Here is an 18,487-nt window from a genome sequence, read left to right as displayed (position 1 = left end):
ATCATGTTAGTCTATATTATTCTCTCTACTTGTGTTCAGTGTCACTCCTAACATTTTGCCAAGATTACACAGTAAAAAAAAAAAATCACAAGAACAATGCGGGACTGGTTTAAATTAAACACCACTCAGTAGTTTATCATTCATGTGATTTTTAGCATGAGAAGACTTTGCAAACATGCAGAATCTCACTAGATTCCCTCTTAGCTGTGTAACGAATATATTAATCCACACAAGCCAGAGACTCGTCAACAGCAGCAGGCTTGCCTTAGTCTGCTCGCTCCTCTCCCTGAATTACCACTTCTCTTCTATTAGTACAACAAATTTTGTAGCCAGGCAGAGAAACAGATAGAGAAAACACCTGTAGCTGAGAACTTTGATGTTGTGGGGTTAGCAGAAGGCTGACCTGCTCACCACACTGCTGCACAAACTCTGGGGCAGCGCAAGGAAGGTGGCAGCGCGGGCAAGGGAAGGGAGATGAGACAGGTGGGAGGGGACAGACTGCTTTCAGAACTGAGACCAGCCCAAAGGACAGCCATCAACTCATACTGTCAGCAGCAGAATAGACTATACAGCTGCAGGGAGGGATGGGGGGATTTTTTTTTCTAGGAAACCTCTCAGAATAAATGCTACAATAAATATTGTTTGGTGGTAGAACTGACTGTTTTAACTGACCTGAGACATTTAAGGACCAGTAGTACCACAACTGATTGATCAATTGTACCCAAACTTTAAACATTTAGCTGTAGTGCTTGAGTGAGGAGGGATTTAACTGCTGCTTTACAGGCAATTTGCTTGAGAAATGTAGAGGTATGCCTTAACGTTTATATACAGTATTTTAGCCAAAATAAATGCAAACTATCTTAACATATGACACAATTTTTTTTTTTCAAACATTGATAATGACTAAACCTAAATTGTAAAATAAATGTCAATATACCTACATCAGTCAATTTTTGATTCTGCTTTGTAGACAACAGGGTGGAAGAGAGAAGGAAGAAATAAAGAATTCTACCTGAATCCCTATTCTCGCCAACTTTTGCTGATTTTGATGTTTTTCTACCTCTACATTGTCTCATGAACAGTGGAACAAATAAGTGTAGTCCGTGTTCTAAATGTTACTTCCAATGTCCCCTGCACTTTCCCTAAAACCTCCAATAATATTCCCTAAATACTGGCTGCGCTTGGTTCTAAATGACAGTTATGTCAACTGGTCAGTATGAACACCCTGACTGGACAAACACCAGGCCAAGTAAATACACCTAACTCTTGAGATGATGTTGCCTAGTAAACCAGGCTAAAGACATTTATCCTACCTACCTACAAGTCAAGTGAGCGTTTTCTCTCCAATATATTTAAGTATCCTTCGCACAGTTACTACTTCAGACAGACCTTCTCCTGAAGTGTTACAGGGAAAACTACTGAGTTACAAATGATCCATAAACTATTAATTTCTATTCATATATTATTTAATACCAAACACAATCTTGTACATACCAATCATTTACAACTTGTCTGTATTAAAAGCAAGGACATGGGGTATGAATGTTAAATACAGAACCAACAAAGAAAAACAATTTGAAAATACCAAGAATAAAGTCAGAAAATTACAAGTAAAGGTCAATAGCACTATATGTCTGGTAACAATGGGGCTTACATGACTTTTGTATTTATCTCTTCAAATTTATTTTCAATTAGAATGTGGATACTCTTAACCCACAATACTTTGCATTTTTCAGTTGTGAACTTGATGGAACTTTAAAATCATACTCCCTTCACTCGTAAAGTCAACCCAGAAGGTGCTCACTACACATACACACAAAAATGTGCCATGTAGAAGGGCAATTTTGAGAAGTCAGCTCACTTCTTCCTTCCAAAACTCTGTAAAAAAGGACAATATAACAACCCAAGTACTATCCTGAAATGTTCAAGCCATTCATCATTCTCAATCACCTCCTGTTTAAGGAGCCTTTTACTAAGTCTAAGTAGAAACTATGCAAAAAAAAAAAAACCCAAACAACCAAAACCAAAAAACCACTTCAGTATATCTAACAAAAGAGGCCTGTTTGTTTTATTTCTGAAAGTGGAATTACAGTTCAGCTTAGAGCATATTTGTGTTTATTGACAAATATACCAAAAATATTTAGTCTTGTCAGAACAGCTGCATCCATAACCAATGCATCACCAGCTGTGTCCGTCAGGGTTCACATCCCTTCACACCTCCATCAACCTCATTATTTTGTTCAAATATTTGCAGGAGAAAGCTGGCCAATTCATGGCCAGGCTGCAGACAGCTGTTCTTCAAAATGATCTGTGCCAATGGAAAAAGATAACCATCCCAAACTGTTCACAAGCATCTCTCTGCCAGAGATTATCACTTATATGTGCTGATACGCTTAAAAATACATCTTGGGGATTTTTTTCCAAAATCACCTGTGCTAGCAAGGATCTGGTAATAATACTGTTTATATTAAACTAGTTCCTTTTGACTGAAACGGGTTAGAAAGCACTCACAGATGCACACCAACTGAAGTATCAACGTGTCATGCATCTCACAAGAGATGATGGCAAGCAGCAATACAGTAGTATTTCCTAGTTTTATGAGGGCAAAAAAACCCCTTTATTTGTAACTATGCTAGGTCATGGGACTACCTATTTGGTTCAGTCCATGCACAGGACAGAACCGATTTGGAGCATGAATTCAGTAGGAAAAATATATATTGTGTCCTATTCCTTCACTTCTTTCTCTGTCATCATCAGCTCTCCCCCATTTTTAATTTCTCCTTGACCTTGCCTTTATATTTGTTTCCTTGCATCAATTTACAATTATCTTCTGCATTGGTCTTCATTCAAAGTCCAAATGAAGTGAACAATAAAGCGCATAAATTCACATTCTTAGTATTTTGTTTCAGGCCATCTACAAATGCAGAAAGACAAAAGTACATTGATTTATATTGCAAAGATAGCCATCTGGAATCTTCAGAAATATATTTTTAAGCAAAACTTTGAGTCCAGAAAATGCAAACGCACAAAGTGAGTACTGAACATATATCACATTCACTAAGGCTGTGGTTCCACTCACTTGAAGCCAATATAAATGTGGGCTGATACCAGAATGGAGGACTCATACATCCATGCGTTTAGCTTTCATACAGGTGACCACCTAGCTGCATAAAAACTATCCTTTCTTCCCCCCTTCCAAGAAAAGATTTGGCAGCAGCATGAATCAGCTTAAAGTTACGGTGGAGCCATAGACTAAAAATGTTATATGTTCTTTCCAGTATGAATTAAACTGGAAATGAATTTATGATTGTGAAATGGGAGACATAAAATTTTGTTCCTAGTTCCATTCCTTTGTCAGAGCTTTCAGCTGTGTTAGGATGATACTGAAGGTGTCAACAACAAAAATCCAACCAGCCCAAGCCTCAATCTCCATCACTTCCTCAGCATTTTCCCCAAATGCCACCAACTTTTCCTCTGTGTTTCACCATCAAAAAACTCTGAATTAGCAGCAATGACAACTAAGGAAATTAATTTTTTTTTCATTTTACTGATCAGCAGCACAGGATCTTTGCTGTCAGCAGATTTAGGAATAAGGTACTACACTTGAACACATTTCAGGTTTAGGATGCTGTCTTTGCAATCACGTGGACTTAACACATCTATAAGAAAAGAAGAAAACATTTGCGTTCTACACAGGTCTATGAAATTTCTACTCATCATCAGAAATCACAAATTATAGGTTTTCAACCTGACTGCCCCTTCTAATGGTACTTAGAGGGAAAAAGCCATCCACAAAAGAGACTTTCAACATTTTTGCAGGCAAAAAGTCATTGACACCACTTTCCATCAGGCCTCCTTCTCCAGAATAATGCTATAAGTCTTCTTTGAACTACTGACATAGTATTTTCTCCCCCTAAAAAAGAAATCAAATTAAGAGATACTGGCAATATCAATCATTGTCTTCCATGGACATGTGGCAAAAGCCTGCTATCCTCTTAGGGAGATATTAGAAAATACCATCCTCAGATAGGTCCTGACTAAATATGCAGTACATACTCCTAACACTACTGCACTGCATAGTTCATTTACATCACTTTCAGTATGATTTTTTGCAATTATTAACATGAATTTAGTCTTCTTGTACTGAAGCATATAAGGAATACACACCCAGTTATAACATCTCAGCTGGGAGAACATAACATTCAGCTGAGAAGGTAGTAACATTTTCTTAAACTATTTAAACAGAAATACGGGTTCCTACTAGATCATGCCCTTTGTTTTATTTTTGCTAGGAAAGAGACACCTACAATAAAAAAGATGTTTAAATATCTAACCACACTCTTGTCAATAGCAAGTAAAAAGCTTTGTTGTCAAGAGGTAGTCATGATTTTCTATTATCTAATCTATGCAGACAGTACTTTTTTTTTTTTTTAAGATTTGTGAAAAAATACACGTTTTCTCCCAGGTCTATGCACAAATAAGTGCCTTTTTTGGTGTTCACTGCTCCCCAGCAGCAGCAAAGAAACGTGTCCATTTCGATTCTACTATTCGTAACCAGAAAGTGGATTAGCATAGGTCTGAAACCACGAATTTATATTTTAAAACTTATAAAATGCTAAGAAAAGGCAAGTTTTAGCATTGTATGAAAGGGAAAAAAGCTTTTAAAGGGTCTAGGGTAATCTCCAAGCCATTTACCCATTAGGATCCCCAAACTAAATTTCAGAAGTGGAATGAATCCCTTCCTACCCCTGTTACTGAATATGAGAATAAGGCAAGACCATGCAACAGTAGGAGATAGTTCTTAATGCTGACCCATATTTGCCAACCATAACAAAAAAAAAAAAGAAGTTTGTTCTATCATCTTTTATTCTCATGTTCTCCTTCTTTCTCTACTACTTTAGCTCCAGATCCCTTCCCTGCCTCATCCCGGCCTCCTACCTAGACCTCACTCCATTAGAGGATGGCCAGATTTGCTCTCTGGCACTCACTGACTTTGCTTCCAAATGCAAGATGGCTCCTAAGCGCACATGGCATGGAGGAGTGAACTGGTAGTGGAGACATCATGCTGCAGCAGAGTAAAATTGCAGTACATATTCTTCACTCAAATTCCCTCATAATCCACAGATTTTCTGAGATCCTACGGGAAAAAAAAATAAATCTTCTTTTGATAACAGCTTGATGACTGCTTAGCTAACTTAAAAAAAAATGTTTCTGTTTCACAGAAAAGGACTGGAAAAATGGGAAGTCTTAGTAAGAAATACAGTCTCAAAGGGTGCTCTCAGAGGATTATGGATGTTGGTATCCTTTATATGATCCACTTCAGATCTACTTCATATACAGGAAACTATACTTTTTCTGAAATCTTTATAAATAATTTTTTAAAACTGATAAATCAAGCTCTGCGAGTTTAGATAAACTAATGCTGCATAAATCATGTGTGTGTAATTTCCATATTTTTATCATGGTAGCACCTAAAAATTTGAGTCATGCTGGACCCCAATGCATTAATGAATGGGAAGAGTGAAATAAAATGGGGGAAAAAAGATAAAGCAAAAAAAAAAACCAAAAACCGCAGACAAAACTAAAAACATTTATCCCTGTCCAAAGAACAGCCTCTTCTGCAGGCAATATAGAACAAAAACATGAAAAACAAAATATTCTCTCAGAAGAAAAGATACATTTTAGAAAATAGACTTTATGCAAAAGAAATGGTCTCATGTTCCTCTTAAAACAGGTCTCGGATGATTACTAAAATATAATTAACTAGTCAAACATCAGGCAACTACTAGCAAAAGTGACTTCTTTATCATCATTATGGAAGATGCTTTTCTAATTGTGACTGAATTGTAAGGCAATGTTTAACACTACAATAGATATTTTGTCCACAATTTCAGTAAACTTTTTTTTTTCCTCCCAAGCCTCTCTCCTTCAAAGCCTCCTCAGTAACTCAAAGTACAATCACATACACGCAGTACTTATAGTTTGGTCGTGGCTGCAAACAAGATGAGCCTGAAACCCATTACTCATAAAAATCTCTGAAGTGCCTCAGAAAATCCTTAAAAGAGAGAGGCAGAGGACCCTCCTGCCAGCCATGGTAGCTCCTGTAGGCTCCACTTCCCCAGGAGAGGCCTGCAGAGGGGAGGAGAACATGTGGCACGCAGACAGCCCGGTTACTTCGCCTTCTAGGGGAGGAGGGAGGACTCATTCAAACTCCCGAGCAGGCACAGAGCAGCACCCGAGAGGCCGACCAGAGCGCTCGCAGCGGGCAGGCAGACCCGCGGCGTGCCCGGGCCGCGGCTCGTTAGGCTGCGGAGAGGCAATACCCGGCCTCGCGGACCCTACCACCTGGCGCAATTTTCGCCAGGCCCCGTCCGCCACTTCACCTACCCCTCCTGCTCCCGCCTGCCTTCGGGCCCCGCTCGCAGCTTCTCACACACCCCCTTTCCTCTCAGGGGCCACCCTCACCGGGAAGGCCCCGGGCGCCCCCTCAGGGAAGCGCTGGACGCCCCGGCCGCGGCCCGCCCGCCCCTCGCACACGGGCCGCCGGGCCTTGCGAGGGGGCGTGTGTGCGCGGGGAGCCGGCGCGGGCGACCGCGACTGCCCCACGCCCGCCCCGGAGCGGCGGCCAGGCCGGGCTGGGTAGCCCCCTCGACGGGCCGGGGAGGGGCCGGGGCTCCCACCCCCGTCCGTGACCGAGGCTCCGGCCGGGGCTCCCACCCCCGTCCGTGACCGAGGCTCCGGCCCTGCGGCGCTGCGACCTCCACCTACCGAGCCCCTGGCGCCCACGCCGCGGCCTGGGCCGCTGCCCTCGCTCGGCCGCATGGCGACCGCGCCGGACGCCGGCGGCGCCCGGCTGCGGCGCCGGCACTCACCCCGCTCACGGCCCGCGTCGCCCCGCGCTCTTCAGCGCCTCGCCGCCATGTTAGAGCTGGTGCGGCACAGACTGCGTCAGTGGAAGGAAAGGGCGGGAGGGGGCGACCCCGGGGGCGGTGCGGCGGGGGGGGGGCGGGTGGAGGCCGCGGAGACGGGAGAAGCGGCACTCCGGCCCGGGAAGGGTGCGGGGGGTCGCCGGCCGCAGCACAGCCCTGCCCGGAGGCGGCGGGGGCCGCTCGGAAGCAGCCGAAGCGGTTGGGGGAGGGGGACGCCCGCCTCCTCGAGCTCGTCAGAGGCGCTCCGCCCCCTCCCGCCGCCCGGCCTGCCGGGGCTGCCGCCCCGCGCTCCGCCGCCGGCCCCGACCGCCTGGCCCCGCCGCCTGAGGCGAGGCTGGGCGCAGCGCGGGAAGGCGCCGGTGTCGCTGGAGCGGCAGGAGGCCTTTGCCTTGTTTCTGCAGGTACACGGGTGCTTTCCAACCAGACGTGTCCGGAGGTAGTGGTGGCCTTCCCTGCTGGCGGGACGCCGATGGGTGGCTCAGCGAAGAGCCCGGAAAGTGGCCAAGGGATTGGTAAATGAAACGTCCAGAACAATACTGGAAGGGCTTAGGGGTACTCCAGCAGTACTTGGCACACGTCGTTAGGGGTTGTAAAGAACTAAGATGGGAATTTAGACCAACTGTATGCAAAAAAAAAAGTTCCTGATACTCCTATCCCATATGTCTGTATTGCCATTCAAAGTTAATTTCAGTTTATCTTAAAAACAGGGACATGAACGTCCATGACAATGCATAAAGCTGTAAGCACCTTCAAAATTAACGAAGACATGGAAGTACGTACCTCCTTTGAAGGGTTTTAATTCAGACCAGTGGGTATTGGGGTTAGTAATCATACATCAGAGGAGATAATGGAAGTCCTGTGACTGGCTATTGAGAAGTCTGTTGAAAGCAGGAAAACAATTTTTCTCCTGAATTTCTGGGAAAAAAGTTAAAAATTGAGAAATTGACCCCTGTGTGTTCTGAAATCCTGAAGAAGCTGGTGACTGGACTTCTGTTCAGTAAATCAACACTGGCTTCAGCACAGCATGCTTTGATGAATCTTGTTTTCTTCCCCTATGTGTCCAACTTAAAATTTAAGGTAATTTTATCTAGCATTTTTAATTTGTTTTAGGCATTATTAATTGATTTAATCCAAATGTACTTGACAAGTCAAAAGTAGGAAGTTCAGCATCTTGTAAATGAAAAATCCGTATGATTTGCAGAAGTCCCCTTCATATGAACATGGAATAGTTTTCCTCTAAAGGGGGAGAACAGATGCCTTGGAGTTCTTAGTGAATTTGCACAAGGCGTGAGATTCTTGAAAGAGGCAAGTGCCACCCTTTGAGATCACCTGACAGGGTTTGGGTCTCACTCTGTTGCTTGCCTGCCTGTGTAGACTGTAACTAAGGCAATCTGGATTTGCTAGCGGAAGGGTACAGGAGCTGTTCCAGTCACAAATTTTACAGTTAGAAAAATTGTTATAAATCCAGTTAAAAATTTTACGTGCTGTTTTTCTAAAACACTACAACCTATAATAAATAAAATAGGGGCTATTTTATTAGTTTGAGTGAGTTCCATATTCATATGTATCCAATATATGAGGTACACGTAAGATCAATAACAGTTGAGTAAAAGAAAAAGTAAAAAAACCAAACCTTTGATAGATAGCTGCAAAACAACTAGTCAAAATTGGTCATGGTAATAGTCCTGGTTGTGATTTTAGATAGAATTTTAGAACTATCTGAGATTGTTATCATTCTATCTAAATGACTTTGTTATTATCAGTGGTGGTGAGAAAAGGTCCAGAAAGATGACCTGGAGCTATATGTATATAACATAAGCAATATACATGTTGCAACATATGTTAGATGTGTTCCAGAACTCGTACATTTTTAAGTTGTTTTTTTTTTTTGCAAAGCATAAAAAAATTATAATGTAAAATAAAGTAATGTTAATTCCAGTACAGCGAACCCAAACTCTTGAACTTCACACTTCCTGAACTTCAGTCCCTTTGTGATTTTTCTAGCCAGGGAAAACTTTTTCCCCTCAGAATGTGTTATATAAATGTTGGTTTTATTAATATGACCTCAATAATCAAGATGACCTTCGAACATCTTTATTAGTTTTTTAATTTCCTTTGGAAGGTCTAACTGGCTGGACTTTCACCTTTCTCCCCACATTTCCTGACACCTCAGCTCACGGGAAATGCTCTGTCTTGGGGCACAGGCACAGTGAGCAACGTTGCAGAGGCACGTGCAGTACTGAGGCGAAACCACGCGCTTGTTTTGAGTGAGCAGTATCCACCTGTGGCTTGAGTACAGGAAGGGTCTTGTGAAAAAGTCATCTCAGGACTTCTCAGATTGCGTTCTGCGGGCGCACGGAGGTCTCAAAAGTTGCGCAGACAACACCGATTCCTTTGTTTTCTTATTTAACCTCGCTGGGTGCTGGACTTTGCCGTTTCAATAGCCCTCGCTCAAGCCAGCGCTAGCAGACACCCCGCCTCCCGCGCCCCGCCGGCGCACACGCGGGGCCGGAAGCCGGGGCCGCGGCTTTGGCCTGCCGGCAGCTGACCCTGCCCGCTGCCCGCCCCACAGCGCAGCCCGCCTAGCCTGGGCGCCCGCTCCGCAGGCGCGCAGGGAGGCCCGCGGGCCGTCCCTGAGAGGCCGCCGCCACCTCTCCGCCAGGAGCGAGGAGAGGCGCGAGGAGAAGGCGGGCTGGGGCACGGCCCGGGCAACGCCGCCCTCCTGCTGGCGAGTGCCGGTACGGGCGGGCGGGCGAGCTGGGGCCGCGGCACAGGACGACTCCCGCGGGGGCAGGGCAGGCTGGGCCGCGGCGGAGCGAGGCGGTTCCGGGGTGCCGGAGCTTCCTCCCGCCGAGCACGGCAGAGCCCTTTTCCTCCCAGAGCGTACGCGCTTAATGCGGCCGCCGTTGGGCTAAACGTGGCCGAGGGAGCGCCGGGCGGTGGCGGGGAACGAGCCTAACGCTGCGGTGTGCCCCCTGCGTGCGGGTGGGGGGCAGCGGGGCTCCGGCCGCCCCCTCTCCACCCGCCGCTGCCGCCGCCTTAAGGCCTGTGTGGCGACTCAGCCCCTTCCCCCGCTCCTTCTGAAGCGCTTCTGGGTCAGAATCTCCCCGCAGGAAAGGAGGAGGCGACCCGCAGGTGGGAGCAGGCGGGCTTTCCGGGTCCGCCCGGTGACCCGGCAGCAGCGCGGGACGGATGCAGCCCCGGCGGTGCGGGGCGAAGGCAGGACATGAGGTAGGCCGCTGCTGGTACCCGTGTGACTGGGATGTTGTACTGCCCACGGCGTGGCTCACGAAAACTGAGGTGACTCTCGCAGAGAGGTCAAAAACATCCATTACCGCACAAGCAGCTTTCTTAACACTTAGTTACTTAAATCTTTAATACTTTTTATACTTGGGGAGTGGCGGGTGTCCACATTTTCTCCTTTGTGGAAGACTTACTGGCTCACTGTAGTTTCTAATACAGCCTTGAAAATGCTTATTCTGTTTCAACTGATAGGAAATTATTTTAAAGAATTTCTTGTCCTTTTAGTGTATATTTTGCATGGTAAGTAGAACACTTTAGAAATAGTTCTTTAGGTAGATACACATTTCCTATTTTTAATCTATGTATTTGTAAGTTTCAAAACATCCAACGTTTTCTATTGATTTCCTTTTTATAAGATATTAGAATTAATTACAACTTGAAATTGCATACAAGTTTGTGGTAAATCACTCGCATCTGCTAAATACCTTCCAGAAAGAGAAATATTTGGAAACTTCCTGCAGAGTGTTTTAGATAGAGATCCTGGTTACCAGGATTAGGGTAGGGGATGCAAGGTCCATTGCAGCACGAGAAGGGGAAAGAATGTGTTACCTGGGTTTACAAGGAAATTATTTGAACCTGAAATTTTTATATTCTCTCAGGTATCTACTTCATCCTGACTTCTGACAGCTTAGCTTGCCAGTACTGTGGGGAGTAAATGTGAATTGATATTGTAACTATTTTTAACATTGGATGACATATGAAAATAGAGGAACAGTAAGCAAGGCAAAAATAAGACTAATAAAAAGCCTTTGCTTAATGTTCTATAATACAATACATGAAATCTTAAAATCAAGTTTAAATATATCAGTATTCTCTTAAAGGTATTTGTCTGATGCTGTCTTAGTTCTCTAAAATAGGATTAAGAAAAAAATTCTGTTCGTTTGCAGCTAGGACTTCGGACATGGTCATACAAAAAGGTTAAAAATTTGTGCTGGTTTTCAAGCTGTACTTTACTATCACATCATTAGAAGGGAAATGCTTTTTGCCTCTCTTTAAACTAGGTAGTTTATATAGCTCAATAATTATGATAACTGTATTGTGGCTTCTGCTTAGAAGCTGTTGGTGGAACAGTCAATCACTTCTGCTTTTGATTATTGTCACTGTATCTGATTTGCTCCATCTACATGCATCTACATGACAAAAGGGAAGAGAAAAAGTATTTTTAATTAACTGGAAAATCTGTGGGGTAAAAAAATTGTCAAATGGTCTGGTAAACGTGGTTAATTTAGTGCTTGAGATTTTGTGGAAGATTACTAGATTGTGATTTAACAGTGGCTTGACCAGCCTCTGATCTGTATTTTAGCTTGCTTAATACCCGTTATAAAATCTCATAAGAAGTCCCAGCTAATTCTAAAAGCATGTGGCTGTGCACTAAGAGGGAAAAGCCAAAAATACTTTTTGTGGAGATTACATAGAACAAATAATATCACACAACTTTTCTCAGTGATAAAGTGGAATAAACTCTTTGTACAGACAACTATCTTATGGAACAAATAGAAGCAATAAAAGCAATCTCTGAAAAGGGACTATAAAGCAAATCTTTGTTATAAAAGGTACTTAATACATAATATCTGGAAAATTTGTACCTTTTGTTTTTGTATGCTTTCATTTTGCACAGGGAAGAAAACATTTCATATTATAACTGAATAATCAGATCATAAATTAAAATTACTTCATTTCAGCTTTCCTTGTATCTGCCCCAGTGTCAGTGACAGCAGTGTAGTACAATACGTCAGATGACTTTTTATTCTCTGAAGCTGATTGTGCAGACATCAAAAGAAATCCAGCTATATCCAATTTTGTGGGATGATTTCAGTACTTTACCTCAAATAAGTTTTTTTCTTTCTCAGTAGACCTAGTCCGTGCTGCTGCCATCGCCTTGATAATGTTACATTGATGGAATCATGCCTACAGTTGAAGAGCATTCAAGTTTGCTGGTATGATATGTTGATAATTTTTGTTGTTACTGATTATATCTGCTAAAGTAAGACTTCCAGTCTTTTCCACGATCTCTGAGTTAAGGGAATTTGATGGGTCTTTTTTGGTGTACCACAACATTTACTACCAGTGGTTCGTGTCCTGCAGCTTGGAACCAATTTTGTAGATTGTAGAATCATATTTGTTAGCACTGTGTACAGATTGGGGGATATATTAAGAAAACAAATTAATACTTACTAAATTTCAATAGATAAGTCTGTAGCTTCCGCTATAATTTGGGGAATTGGGTTGCTTTTCTTTTGCGCAGTGGGTCATTTCAGCTGATGCGTTGTGACTGATCAATATCCTATATTACAAAGGTGGTCAACCTTCCCAACTAGAAGCCATATACCAAAATCTTCATGTGTTTACAAGACACAGACCACAGACTAAGGAGAGCAGAGTGGAAAGGAAACTCTGGGAGAGGCTTGTAGACCGGATGCAGTAGATATCACTGTGGGATGGATGCACATACAGAGCCGGAGGAATCCAGTGATGCCAGCTCAGGAGCTTTTGCCATCTCACTTCCTTTTACCACGAATAGTTGTATTTTATGGCAGTTCCCGGACCACTGTCTGGGATTATGGAGTGGCCTCGTGAGAGCAAGCCCCACTTGACTTAGTCATGCAGCGCCTGCACATTAAAAAGCTCAGCTTTGCCTTCTCAGTAGTATCATGATAGCACATGCGCCTTTTAAAGGCAGGTTTCTAAATTTGAAAACTTACCAAGTGGACTAACTTTTCTTAGTGCTTGTGAGCATGTCAGTGTTCATTGTTGGGAGCTTCTCTGAGAGGCTGTAGGTTCCTCTCAAGCTTACCTTACTCAGAACATTAAAAAGTAGAGACATTGATTTTTAGCTAGTAGTTACGACTGTACTTAACTGCTTTAATTCTATCTCATTACAGGTACCTCAGAATTGAATTTTTCTTAACACAGTGACCATACAGGATGAAAGAAGAATGATCAAGTTTCAAATACTTGAGTTTGTTCTTTGTAACAACGTGGTTTACTATGAAAAGTGAAAGAAGAATCTTCTGGACATTTTAAAGACAGCTGGTTGGCATAGCAAAATGTTTTGTTTGAGGCAGGTTTGCTTGTTTACGCTGAGACATTACCAAGCTCGGACTCTGAGTAGTGATCTGCTTTTGAGCCAAATAAATAGCTGCACCAATGAAGATGAAGTGTTCAGCCTTGTTGGAAGGAACAAGGCCAGGCTTTCTGAAAAACATGTGGGAATTGCATTGAACGTGCTGTGGCAATTGCAAAAGAAGAGGCCGCTTCTCTTAAGGACTAGTGACTATATAAGAAATCACTCCCAGTTTCTTACTCTTTGCATTTTAGCAGAAAACAAGGTGGAACACATGGAAGATGAGGCCATAGTGGACACCCTATATAGTATTCTGAGGTAAGCAGCATTATGTTGAATTCCACATCTCTACATTTTGTATTTGGTAATAAAAGAATTTTGTCTACAAAGCCATCGTATAAGGAGATTGGGAGACTGCCCTGTCCCAGCTTCCGTACTCTGTGACACAGACAACTTAACAACCTGTGCTTCAGTTTTTGAGATGCAGGCAGAACTATCTGTTTTGCGCTCCCAGTAAATGGAGTTATGATTATTAATGCACAAATGTTTATAATCTGTTTGAATGGAGGGAGTGATAAAAAAGTAAAACATGATGAATAATGAAAGGACATAGGTCTTATTTCTTTATAACTTTTGAAACAAACTTCAAACTATTATGTCTTTCTTCTGAAGGCTCAATGTTGAAGACCATGACTCTCTAGCAGAAGTGCTTGTTACAGAAGCATGGAAAAGATTAGAAAGGCAAGTACTGTACTCCTATGCTTTGTGAAAGGTATAAGTTGCAAGCATGGTTTGCTTCATGTGAGGCTACACAGAGTTCTCAAAGAGTCTTTACAAGATGTTTTAAACGTAATGTGAGTATTTTAAATGACAATTGCATTTTTGAAGGTTTTGGAAATTATTTTTATACATATGGAGGCTTTGAGTATTGATGGACTTCGGTACACAAGTGCTTGAGAGATTCAGATACTGCAACAACAGGGACTGATACTTAAGATTTTGAAATATATTGTCTGTGTAGGTTTATGTGTTTGAAGTAAATTGCAGGTTTTAATATTTACAGTTTTATCTTAGAGCTTGGTCCAACTCTTAAGTGGTTGTTAGAACGCTGCTTATATCAATTTTAGTAAAAACCTTTTGTATTAAAACATCAACATTTTCCCTTTGTGCGGTTTTTGTTGTTGTTTTTTGTTGGGTTGTTTTGATTTTTTTTGGGGGGGGAGGGTATTGTAATTTTCATTCTTTAATCTCAGGTTAATGGCAGAAGCTAGTGTCAGACTTGGCACCGGCATCACAGAATTGCCTCTTCCAGCTTAACACTTGGGGCATCTTGACAATTAAATAAATTCAGAGTACCTTGAACACAAAATGACATTCAGGTAATAAATTGCTCACATTCATTTTAGCTGTTTCACATCATTGCTTGAGAATGTAATCTTTATAGATTTCTTACGCTGATCTGGTTAAATGAAGAACTTCTGATTTTTCTAGAGCTCCGAATGCACAATGTGCTTTAATATAAAATACCTAAGTGTTTTGACTAAGTCCGAGGTATCACTCTAGGTGACCAAACAGGAAATGCTTAGATATTTTATTTCCTTGTTTGGTAATTTGAATATAACCTTGTCTTTTATATAGTTGTTGAAGTAGATTTTTATCTTTAGTTATTCACTAGAAATGAAAGGTAAATATTCTGTCTGTCTGTCTTTGATGTCTTGACAGGCTTAGTCTGCCAGCTCTGTCTAAATTCGCACTGTGTTTACACAAGCAACGCAGACATTTCAGTCCTATAATTGGCCAAGTAGCTCATATTGTGGACATGAAACTGGATTCTATACAGGATATAAGGTAAGTGTCAGAATGAAATTGAGTAGCAGGAGAAGCAATATGTCACAATTACAGGGCTGCCTTTGCTGAATGCTTTCCCTTTTTCTCAACTGGAGGTTGCTTTTCTTCAGTTTGGGGTTTGTGGGGAAGAGGTGATTTGTATTAGTGCATTGATTTTCATGGACAGGTTTGCTTAGGTGAATGCATTTTTCCAATGATGTTGCGAAGAATTTCTTTATAACCACTTACCGTGTTTAAATTTCCACTTACAGTGGAAAAACAACAGATACTGCTTTATCCTGATTCTAAATTTTTCTTGGACTTTTTGAGAATTTAGAGGCTATTGACTCATCAGAAGATATTTTTATTCCTTGAGATTGGTAGTTTATCTACTATGGCATGGATTTAGTTTACTATTGTGAATAGCAATAAGGAGTCTTAAAGCAATGTTATTTTTATTTATCATCAGAGCATTTTTTTTTTGTCAAGTTGAATTAATCAATTCTCTTGCAAGCATGTCTAGTGCATTACCCTAATATTAAAATTAGTTAAAACCTGTCCCTAGTCAAAGAAGTCCAAGCTTCTTTTTCTTGCCTCTGTTACCCCTGGGCCGTTATAGCAAAGGCTGCTCTTCCCTTTTTCTGCTTTATACAGCACTAGCAGTCCCAACACTTATTTTTGTGGATGTGAGGAACCTGCTTATGAAACTCATTGAACGGGAGTGCATTTCTTTACAAAACTGACTCTCCCTGTGGTCATAAGTTTTATTCCCTTAGGAAGGGATTCTTTCTTTAGGAGTGACAATGACTCTTCTCCCCATTCTATCACTTGAGAATTGTTTGGGTTTCTTTACTTTCCATTGAACATTAAAGATCTTTTTGCAAATTTGAATCAGGCAAGTTAGAGTCTTGCCTTAGGCAAATGCTTTCATCGCATACAACTTTGTAAGGATGGTTGAAAAACCCCAATCATTTCAGAAATTCACTGAAAGCAGAATTTTGACTTTAGTAGGAGAAATGGTTTTTGCTCATCTGTTTTTTCTGCATTAGATTTAAAATTCCTTTTTACACAGAAGTCAGCAACACCCTGACTAATGTTCCTTTATTTGCATAGTTTATTTAAGAAATCTAAAATTTATTACTTATCATGTTCAATGTGTAAGTGTAAAATCTTTTGAATTTTTTAGGATCTTGTCAGTTTTGATGATCAGCATATCTGATGTTATCTCACAGAGTTTTCGAGATCGATTACTGAACAAGGCTGAGCAGCTCTTGGAAGAAGAGGATGAAGTCCACTTCAACTATGCCAAAAGAATACTACAGTTTCTTCAAAATGTTAAACTGAGATATCATCCGTTGGTAGAAAAATGCAACAGGATTTTCCTTAAAAGTGCCTCCCGTCTTGATATACACAGTATTAGTCTTATTTTTGGACTGTACGAGCAGCTGGGTTTTGACAATGCTGAATTCCGCTTGGTTGCTAAACAGCTGCTGTCTGAAACTATAGACGATTATTATGATCCTGAAATGTTTGCAAAATTATTTTTTACTCTTGGACCTATGGCAGGATCCAACATAAGAGAAAGGTAAGTTTATTAACAATTTTGTCTTATTTATGATATATACATAGTCTTGCACAACAATTAAAAATGTACTGGTGTTTGGAGGAATTTCTGAGCCTATCTGTGAGCTGAGCATTCGGTTTCCTAGTTGTAACTTTGTAGCAAGGTATTATTTCATTATGGAAACACTGTCATAGCAGTTTGTCTTAAAACAGTTGCATAGAAAGCTGGATCCAGTAATCAAGAGGTATGTGAATGCTGTTATGCAAGGCCATCTTGTAGCTCTGTCTCTTAGACTACAGCCTTCCTTTCACAGTGGATGGTAGTAAAAAACCTTCTGTTTTTCTCCTGAGAAATATATGCAGTGGTATATGTTGTTTTTTCCTTTTTAAGACTGGCAGTAGCTGAAACAGCCTGAGTCTTGTTCTATCCCAGTTTGCTGTACATCCTATTCTATATGAAAGGTCGTCAGCAGGGAACACTTCAGCATTTATTTAGCAATTAGAGCATAGTGGTGTGTGGCAGATTTTTCTCTGCCTGTTTTTCTTGTGCTACAAAATCCTGTTTGGGGGTGGTATTAGTCATGGGTCTCTCAAAGTCTGCAGTTTTAGGCAGAGTTTGCTGTGTTAATTACAATTAGTCATATTTTCAGACTTTTCTTCATGAACATTTGCCTCTGTTCAGAGATCTGGATATACAGCAAGCCTGTGTTGGTTTTGCCATAGCTGACTTAGTTCCAAAACCTTTTCCTAGATTTTTTAAAAATTTATTTAATTTTTGGTAAAAATCAGTGTGAGGCAGAAAAAGTCATTAGCTTTATTTGCCCCAGAACCAGTTCAACTCATGTTTGATTCTGTTATCTGTAGCTTGCTGATTGATGGTGAATTGTTTAGTGTCTTAGAGTACCTTCTCTACTTCTTGTCTGCTTTCAGAATTGTTGGACTTGCTAGTTTCTAGTGTCAGAGCAATATGTACTGATCTAACACACTCACATCTCTTTATCTGTGCCATACAGATCAATTGTTTAGAAGAAGGGTCCACAGAACAAAGGTCTCTAAATTTGGGGGGATTTGTTTTCCTGTGTTTCCTGAAGTAGTCTATTGGTTCTTTCCTTCCTAGACAAAGAAAATGGCTGCAATCTTTGCTGGAGATTTTCAACTGTTTTTCTTTGGAAAAGATATATTTTCTTTTCCTCTTTAGGTTGCTAGTAACTGCAGTGCGCATGGCAGAAGAATTTAGCAGTCATCAAGTATTGGTAATACTGAAGACGATGCAGAAAATGAAATGCAGAAATTCTCATCTACTCAAAAAGTAATTTTTTTGATACTACTAAGAAGTTGTATTCTCTAGGTAAACTACTTCCATTTAGTATGAAAAACTATATAATACCCATTAAGTTGGGAGTGGAAAGTGAGTCACATGCACATGAATGCATATGTGCTATATCTAGTTAGCTATTACAGGTTTTAGAATATCACAGCTTGACCCAGAAGTAATTGAGGCAATTTAGGAATTTCATAGATAGGCATTTCAACCCTACTAAGTTAATGTAATACAATTTTTGGCTTATTTACAAATATGTGATCCTATTTGAGTAAACTTAGCCTCTAACAATTACTGTAAACTGGTGAGACAAATGAGAATATACTAAGTTGCAGAGAATGTGTCCTATCTAGGAGATCCTGTTACTGATGTGAATTGTTTCTTCAAAAGTTATTGTGCCCTACTTTGAACTATTCAGTCTTGTGTCTTTAAGAACCTGGGCCAGATTTTCTGCAGTTGTAAACTGAACGTTGTTTATAG

At 41.3% G+C, this 18,487-nt stretch overlaps 2 protein-coding genes across 16 annotated transcripts in view; one reads left to right on the top strand and one right to left on the bottom strand.

Moving 5' to 3' along the window:
- The window catches only part of PPIG (peptidylprolyl isomerase G), a 28,583-nt gene extending 21,391 nt beyond the window's left edge, over positions 1-7,192 (bottom strand). Inside the window, exons 1-2 of one of the 3 annotated variants that reach the window (XM_075153160.1) lie at positions 6,873-7,192; positions 4,993-5,137 (exon numbers count right to left, since the gene is read on the bottom strand). The gene's annotated coding sequence lies outside the window, so the exon portion shown is untranslated. The remainder of the gene's footprint in view (positions 1-4,992; positions 5,138-6,872) is intronic. The other 2 variants (XM_075153159.1, XM_075153161.1) reach the window with 2 other exon arrangements.
- Positions 7,193-7,242: 50 nt separating this feature from the next.
- Positions 7,243-18,487, top strand: part of FASTKD1 (FAST kinase domains 1) — a 22,412-nt gene continuing 11,167 nt past the window's right edge. For 2 of the 13 annotated variants that reach the window (XM_075153157.1, XM_075153156.1), the window contains exons 1-6: positions 9,680-10,135; positions 12,083-12,169; positions 13,115-13,614; positions 13,969-14,037; positions 15,019-15,144; positions 16,310-16,708. In XM_075153157.1, coding sequence (XP_075009258.1) covers positions 13,280-13,614; positions 13,969-14,037; positions 15,019-15,144; positions 16,310-16,708 — 929 coding nt within the window. In that variant the 5' untranslated portion in view covers positions 9,680-10,135; positions 12,083-12,169; positions 13,115-13,279. Of the gene's footprint in view, positions 7,442-8,130; positions 8,235-9,502; positions 10,161-12,082; positions 12,170-13,114; positions 13,615-13,968; positions 14,038-14,511; positions 14,676-15,018; positions 15,145-16,309; positions 16,709-17,884; positions 17,996-18,487 lie in introns of those variants that run through there. The other 11 variants (XM_075153147.1, XM_075153149.1, XM_075153154.1 and 8 more) reach the window with 11 other exon arrangements.

The sequence above is a fragment of the Calonectris borealis genome, chromosome 6, assembly GCF_964195595.1.
Source record: "Calonectris borealis chromosome 6, bCalBor7.hap1.2, whole genome shotgun sequence".
Taxonomy (NCBI): Eukaryota; Metazoa; Chordata; class Aves; order Procellariiformes; family Procellariidae; genus Calonectris; species Calonectris borealis.
This window is presented reverse-complemented; position numbering and strand designations above follow the sequence as displayed.